General features: G+C 48.6%; 1 protein-coding gene across 1 annotated transcript in view; it reads right to left on the bottom strand.

The window, feature by feature from the left end:
• The window catches only part of LOC117440230 (DNA polymerase zeta catalytic subunit-like), a 77,547-nt gene continuing 69,249 nt past the window's right edge, over positions 1-8,298 (bottom strand). The window contains exons 13-16 of the mRNA XM_034076522.1: positions 3,378-7,206; positions 1,672-2,645; positions 1,422-1,507; positions 1-159 (exon numbers count right to left, since the gene is read on the bottom strand). Coding sequence (XP_033932413.1) covers positions 1-159; positions 1,422-1,507; positions 1,672-2,645; positions 3,378-7,206 — 5,048 coding nt within the window. The remainder of the gene's footprint in view (positions 160-1,421; positions 1,508-1,671; positions 2,646-3,377; positions 7,207-8,298) is intronic.

The raw sequence follows: 8,298 nt of genomic DNA, 5'->3' as shown, positions 1-8,298 counted from the left end.
TCACCGCAGCCCTGAGGAGCAAAGGCCACTCACCTCGTGCAGAGCTTTGGCCTCCTGGAGGTTCTGCAGGCTGATTTTGAAGCCGTACGAGTTGGCTATGCTGGGTCCTTCAATCTGAGAGGTATCTTTCTTTGGCGCATTCAAAGCAGCAAACTGGTTCTGTGGAGGACAAGGAACGCATGATACATCGCGTTAAGTCAAACTTCTGAAGTGGAGCGGGGACACGCTTCATTCAGGGCATCAAGCTGGAGGAACACTGGGGGGCCGCAGGTACAGATCTACACCGCTGGTAGCCATGTTCAAGCTGCTGCCCTACTGAGGTGTGAGATGAGGGGAGGTCTTCTCTACTGAGGTGTGAGATGAGGGGAGGTCTTCTCTACTGAGGTGTGAGATGAGGGGAGGTCTTCTCTACTGAGGTGTGAGATGAGGGGAGGTCTTCCCTACTGAGGTGTGAGATGAGGGGAGGTCTTCTCTACTGAGGTGTGAGATGAGGGGAGGTCTTCTCTACTGAGGTGTGAGATGAGGGGAGGTCTTCCCTACTGAGGTGTGAGATGAGGGGAGGTCTTCTCTACTGAGGTATTAGATGAGGGGAGGTCTTCTCTACTGAGGTGTGAGATGAGGGGAGGTCTTCTCTACTGAGGTATTAGATGAGGGGAGGTCTTCTCTACTGAGGTGTGAGATGAGGGGAGGTCTTCTCTACTGAGGTGTGAGATGAGGGGAGGTCTTCTCTACTGAGGTGTGGGATGAGGGGAGGTCTTCTCTACTGAGGTGTGAGATGAGGGGAGGTCTTCTCTACTGAGGTATTAGATGAGGGGAGGTCTTCTCTACTGAGGTGTGAGATGAGGGGAGGTCTTCTCTACTGAGGTATTAGATGAGGGGAGGTCTTCTCTACTGAGGTGTGAGATGAGGGGAGGTCTTCTCTACTGAGGTGTTAGATGAGGGGAGGTCTTCTCTACTGAGGTATTAGCTGAGGGGAGGTCTTCCCTACTGAGGTATTAGCTGAGGGGAGGTCTTCCCTACTGAGGTATTAGATGAGGGGAGGTCTTCTCTACTGAGGTATTAGCTGAGGGGAGGTCTTCCCTACTGAGGTATTAGCTGAGGGGAGGTCTTCTCTACTGAGGTATTAGCTGAGGGGAGGTCTTCTCTACTGAGGTATTAGCTGAGGGGAGGTCTTCCCTACTGAGGTATTAGCTGAGGGGAGGTCTTCTCTACTGAGGTATTAGCTGAGGGGAGGTCTTCCCTACTGAGGTATTAGCTGAGGGGAGGTCTTCCCTACTGAGGTATTAGCTGAGGGGAGGTCTTCCCTACTGAGGTATTAGCTGAGGGGAGGTCTTCCCTACTGAGGTATTAGCTGAGGGGAGGTCTTCTCTACTGAGGTGTGGGATGAGGGGAGGTCTAAAGAAATCAACGTGTGGTCTGACCTTCATCTGTGTGGTCAGAAGCACTCTTTTCAGAGGGTCCGCTTGACTTCCCCTTCGCTGCTGGAGCCTCTGAGAAACGGGGTCCTCTGCAGCAGGAACACAACAGTCAGAGCAGAAAGGGACAGTTCATAAACAGCACGGCGTGCAGCCGGTCTGCCTACATTCTGTATCCATGACAACATTAGAAAGCTATACACTTTCTTGGCACACTAGCACACATTACATCAGGGTGAAACAGCACTTTTCTTACCCTCAGATTTGGGCGTGCTGCAAATGGGCTCCAGGTCCTCCTTGCTTCTCCGCCTCCGTCTTAAAAAGGGGGTGCTGGGAAGGAGGGGGGTGCTGGGAAGGAGGGGGGTGCTGGGAAGGAGGGGGGTGCTGGGAAGGAGGGGGGTGCTGGGAAGGAGGGGGGTGCTGGGAAGGGGGTGGGTGCTGGGAAGGGGGTGGGTGCTGGGAAGGGGGTGGGTGCTGGGAAGGGGGTGGGTGCTGGGAAGGGGGTGGGTGCTGGGAAGGGGGTGGGCACTCCCCTCTCCTTGGTTACTGAGATTCTCCATGGCGTTACAGAGCCTTGGTGACAGTGCTTGGAGGCAGTCTTCACTGAGCTGCTGTGGCCCCAAGGGGCTGGGCTGAGCGGACTGCTGCCAGGGAAGCAGCTCTGGGGATTCCAGACACGTGCTTTTCTCATCATCAGCATTGTTTTGGCTGAACGCCTGATCAATATCCACTTTGTGTGAAACGAGACTTAACTCTGAGGATTCACAGTGAATGCCTTTATTCTTCATGGGTGCTATGATTAAGGACAGGTTGCAGGTCTTTCTCCTTGGAGTCCTGGCCTTCTCTGCTGGACAGCTGGCAGCTGGGCTTCCCTCCACACCCCGCCCAGTCCTCCCATTCTTCAGCAGCCCTGTTTGTAAGCTCTCATACTGTCTCCTGGCTTCCAGCCACAGCTGCACGCGCTCTCTGCTCGGTGGGTCTCTGCAGGGCAGGAGGATGACCTTTTTGTTGCTGCCGGAGGACAGGTCATACTTGGCCTGCTCTTTGCTCGTGTCTGAGGCCTCAGATCCCTGGGCATGGGGGGGTGAAGTGACATTGATGTGGGGGTGCGCCATGGCTGAGAAGACTGTCTTCCAGAAATGGAGGCCCTCCAAAGAAAAGTCTCCACAGAACTCTGCTAGCTCCTTAGCCAGCCTAGTGCGCACCGTTAGCTTACGGCCGCCGACCTCCCTGAGGAGGAGACAGGGGAATGTGATTAATTCACTTTCATTTCATTAACTGCAATTAATTACAACTTCAGAAGTGGAGAACTATGTCAAACGGAGTGATATTAAATAATGCCCTGTAGATAATAATTATTAGTGCCACACAGATATACTGTAGGATTTTGCGGCAGTCACTGATTGGCATTTTGATTTTTTTTGTATTTTTAAAAAGGGACAACCTAATTTTGGTTACTTAAAACGTCCTTTAAGATCTTTAGCATCGTCATACTGCCATGTCTGTTCTCTCAAAATGTACAAAGCTACTTTTCATATTGTTTTTAAACCTTGATTGTTTACAACCATGTTGACTATCTTGCAGTCTCAGTTTCTCTTTGGGCACCAACTGTATATGCATGCTTGAAGGTTTACATGTGCACAATTTAAGCAACATGTACTTGTCACAATACTACAACTACTACAACTTGTTACATTAATAGTGGTCAAAAACTCCACAGGGTACCTTTCAGTAATCATTTACTCATCTGCCAAAAGATATGAAACAATATCTTTGAGATGCTAAAATCTGCAGAAACTATGATGCTGGTGTAACACTCAGAATACCTGTTTTTATATTAGAAGCTTCCAGATACAATGTAATGTATGTACATTTAGTCCACAATGTTCATTCAAAGGCCTATGCAAGATACCTTAAAATAATTATTACTTCAACATGTGGCCTTTGTATATATAGTCTTACATTGGTTTCCCTGGCGCATCAGAGGGGTCGCTGCAGAAGGGCTCCTGGAAGGTGGCCTCCGACATCTCCAGGTTCAGCAGAGTGCTGACGATCTCCTCCCGGTTTGGAGGGGACATGAGGGGCTTTAGAATGTGTGCTCCCCCTCCTGCTCCCCGCAGCAGCTGGCCCGCCCTGCCCTGGGATACAGAGCTGATGGAGCTCGGAGAGCTGCTGGGGGTGGTGGACGGCAGGCCTTCACTGCCCTCCAAAAGCTCCCCGGTTGGAGAGCCCTCATGATCAACGAATGAGGCAGAGCTTAAAGGCAGAGGTAGGACAGGGTCGAAGACGGAGAACAGCAGTTCTTTTCTCTCACAGTGAAAGTCTTGAAAGGGGCTGAGCGTGTTGGCTTTACCTAAATACAAGTCCCACTCCCTGCTCTTATGTTTCTCAGAGTCCAGGAATGTGAGGTGATTCGATACAGACTCCCTGTTCTCAGTTCTATCAAAGAGGTCCGGGCTGACGGGCCTTGCTTCGTGCCATTCGGAGCCCTTCTGAAGCTCCTCCCCAGATGCAAACAGTCGATCAGGTTTCTTCTCAAATCCCAGTCCTTGAGTGGACACTGCTTCCTGGCTGACATCACTCAGGAACGTAACTGGTAAATGTTTGTCAGTCAGCACAAACTGAGTGCCGCTGTATGGGCTGGAGAACTCCGTCTGATCAATGGCATTTATATCAAAGGTATAGTTTTGTGGGAGCTCTGGTGACAAACTGTCCTCTATGAAATTGCATCTGTCCATGCCTGGGTCTGACAGGAAGAGGGGGCAATCATCTGACATGTTGCCATCCAGCTTCGTTGAGAGATGTGGCTGCGTGCTGCTTGCCTTGCCTTTCCTGATTCTGGGTTTCTTATCCTTGGGAGTGGTCGATTTTGGGGCCCTGGGTTTCCGTGGAGTTGTGGTGGGAGCTTTCCTGGATTTTGCTGGTTTAGCTGAGGCATCTAGAAGTGCTGTGGCCTGAGCCATGGCAGTGCGGTTACTGTCTGCACCAACCGCCTGAATGGGAAGAGCCTGCCCCTGCTGCCTTCTCTGGAGAAGCTGCTTGAGGACAGCCAAGCCAGAGGGTGTCTCAGAAAGAGGGGGGATCGTGCCATTCTTAGGGCTTGGGTGGGGGGTAGCTGGCGATAGCTGGGAGTCTTTACTGTCTTCTAGTAAAGGATTCCCAGCCAGAGGATGTGGAGGAGCCATGCCCTCCTCTTGTGAAGCCTCTGCCTTTACCACAGTGGTCTGGCAGCCTTGCTGCTTCAGCTGAGCCGGAGCTGACATGCTTTGGTTGATCTCCATGATGGAAGTCTCGCAGTCTTCAACCTTTGGTTCTATAGACTGGCCTGCAGAGTTAGAGTCCGTTATTGATGTTGGGTGAGACGTGCCCTGAACGCTGCCATCTGTGCTTACTGGCTGCTGAAAGGAAGGGACTTCTTGAGATGAACTCTCAGAAGGAGGTAGCTCATCTTTTGGAAAAAGCACATGGGAGCTGTCTTTACTTGAGTCATGGCTTTTGGGTTCCTCCATCTTCTTTTTGCGAGACTTTGTAGGTCTTGTGGTGTTTGTAGAAGTGTCAACAGTGCCTCCAGCTGTGTCTTTAGTGTGCTTCCTCTGCTTCGGAGCAGCAGTACTCCTTTGTCTTGATTTTTTGGGTTCCTCCTGACGCTTGGTTACAAACCTGCTTACTTTGCTTTTAGTGTGCACGGATTTCTTAGGTTTGGCCGTTTGAAACTTTCGTTGTGCTCCTTTGGTTGAAGATACTGTGTGTGGCTTGGGAAAGGCCAAACTAAGACATGGGTCAATGAGTGGGTTTATCAGATGTTCAGAAGTCCTGTTGTCCATAAGAGGGTCGCTAGGGGACCAACAACGAGGGGGTGTAACGTTTGTAGGGCTTGGGGATCTATCAGATAGGTACCCTAACTCTACCATGACGTCATTATACTTCATTTCCTGGTCATCTACTAGCTCAGAGTAACATGGCTGAGGCAGCGGTAGAGAGGGTAGAATTGGACCTCTCTTACAGCCTTTAGTCCTTTTGACCCTTTCGCCCTGTCTGACCAAAGGTTTGGAGGAGTTGCAGACTGACTTCTTGTTTGTGGAGTTGCCCTTTGCTTTTCTTTTGGGTAGTTTTTTGGCCTTTTGCTCAGTGACAGGAAACTTGATGGCAGTGGATTCTGGCACCTTGGGCCAGAAATCCTTAAGAGGGGCTAGTTTATTGTACTGCTCCAGCTTGTCTGGCGTAAGCAAAACCAACTGCTCCTCTGCCTTCACTTTGGACATCTTCACCAGCATGTTTTTCAGTCCTTTGAACCTGTTGATAATAATGTACTTGATGATGATAGGGGGTTCCTTCTTAGGTCGTTTCTGGTGTCTTACCTCTTGCCCATCAGGGACATCATCCTTGATCCGTTCTTTGACGGAGGCTGGATTTTTAGAACGAGGGGCAGCGGAATATTCTCCATCTTCGCCGTCAAAGATCATCTTCCGCTTGGCCCTTAGGGTGTATTTACTACCAGGCAGTGCTGAAGACTTAGTACAGGTGACCATCGCTGATACATTGTGCAATGGGCTGAACCTGTTCTCTTCCGAGTGTTTAGCTTCTTCAGAAACACTGGTGGCATGGGATTCTGAAAATGGTTGCGATTGTTCATTTACTGATCTCTCCCCACTTTCTGGCTCCTCCCTTGTGATTGGCTCCACCTTTGTGACTAGCCCATCTTTAATTGGCTCAGGCTTTTGTATGGACTTATCCTCCAAAACTGGCATCTCTGTGTCCGATGTCACCGGACAAGCAGGTGTGGTTGGGGTGCTAACCTCGCTGTCAGAGGAAGTGTTTTCAGAGGCTTCAACTATGTTTGATATATTTCTCTGTGCTGCCATTCCTAACCTTTTCTTATACACTTTGAGCTTCGATCTGCGAGGCTCGGCCTGTTCAAGCTTGCTACAGGGATCGGCCATCTTTTTGCTCCCAGCTTTTTTCCTACTGAGGCAGTTGGAGAGGATGACACTGGGGAAGAACTTGTAGTGAGCTTCCTGCTGGGCTACTATAGTCCTCTCAGTCTTATTTTCTTGATAGTCCTCGTACCGGATTTTGAGTTCACCAACATCTCCTTCCTCACTGTCCTGGCACATCTCTTCCCCCTGAGGGCCAAGAAACTCCTCTTCTACCAAAGGTAAAGGGGTTGAAGAGATGTTCCTCAGGACTGGGCTTTTGCCGTCCTTCTGGCTCAGTTCTAGCTCTGTCTTAGTTGAGCAGTTCCTCAGCTCTGAGTAACAGAGAGAGAAGGTCCTGTGGTTCTGAAGAATAGACAGGCAGTTTGTTTCTACATTCTTTATGCTGCCATACATCTTCCCATTTTTGGTGACCTTTCCGTTACCATACGGGAAACTTTCTAGGTCCGCCTTATCCAAAGCTAAGGAGGTTTTCTTGTCATAGGTGTATAGTGGTAGTATGTCCTGCTTGTCTAGGAAGATGGGAGACACCTCAGGGTTATTGGGTAACTTGCAGGGGATGGGATGTTTGACTGGCAGGATGTAGGGTATTTCTTTATTAAACTTCAATCCTGTTGAACATTCACTGACGCTGTCCTGGGTGCTTTTTGATTGAAAGTGCTTATCAAGTGGTTGCTCTGTGTCCAGCACAATAATTGGTCTGTGCTCGGGGCGCTTGCACTCAAGAAGGACCTTGGCTGAAGAAGGTGGCTCCAGGCAACCCTTATCCCCAGAGAAGGGATTCCTTTTCCCCAGCATATTCTCTGAGACGATATGAGAAGACTGAGTCCTGGAGCCGCTGTCCGTTAGAGAGGAATCTGTGGACACAATAGGGGAGACACTTGATCAAGAGTCACCGGTAGCTGCGTGTCAGTCATTACATTAACACATCTTTGTTCTTGGTTAAAGAGTCATTCACAAAATATTTAGAACTAAAAGTAGCTCTTGAGTATGAAAGTGATTAAGGAGTTCTGTCTTCTCTCTTCTAAGACCTGTAAGGTGTGGGTATGCATCTCATAGTGTGAAGTGAACTTTATAAACCATACTTTGAAAGTGGCAATAAAATAAAGATTCAATCATCTCACTAACAAATCAAACCAATCGATTAACACTGGAGATGTTGCTCAGTTGGCAGCGGTGCTGATCTCAGCCTCAGTTGTCGGACACCATTACTCATCAAACCAACAACAAAACATTCTTTCCAACCCAAGTTGTTTCTTAGTTCATTAAGTGAACATTAAATAATCCCCAACTGCAATCATTTCATTTCATTTCAAACCTTTATTTATACAGATAAATCCCATTGAGATCATTGATCTCTTTTCCAAGGGAGACCTGCTCCAGTAGTTCCACATGAAACATAAAAGCATAAACAGAACAACACAAGGACAACTTACAGCATCATTTACATAACTATCCACATAAACAGGTACCAATAGCTTCCGATTGAGTAGCATCCAACCGAGCTTTAGAAACATTTAGTGGCACCAGATTGTTCAGTTTCCATTTAATTTGCAGACTATTCCAAGACAGAGGAGCTGCGCATCTAAAAGCTGTCTTCCCTAACCCCCTAAACGCACCAGGAGCGGCTGCGCCACGCTGCGACCTCCTCCTGCGACCTAACACACCAGGCGCGTTTCAAAACGTTGCGGAAGCGGAGCGTCGTGTGTGCAGCCTCGCAGTTGTTGTTGATTTTGGAATATTTCCTGGACATTTGTACTTCTACAAGTAAGTAGGCTCCGTAGTTAAATGGTTTATGTTTGTGTCTGTTTAAATCGGGTTTATTGTTGTTATTTCCTATGTTGTTGTGTTGTAGACTACAGACACAGTTAATAATAATTGTAATATTCCAGTTATAAACGACATGAATCAAAGATGTGTTGCTGTATTTTAGTGGTAAAAAAATATGC

This window comes from Pseudochaenichthys georgianus, chromosome 24 (assembly GCF_902827115.2).
Source record: "Pseudochaenichthys georgianus chromosome 24, fPseGeo1.2, whole genome shotgun sequence".
NCBI classification, from domain to species: Eukaryota; Metazoa; Chordata; class Actinopteri; order Perciformes; family Channichthyidae; genus Pseudochaenichthys; species Pseudochaenichthys georgianus.
Note: the sequence above shows the minus strand (reverse complement) of the source record. Positions and strands in the feature narration are given on the sequence as shown.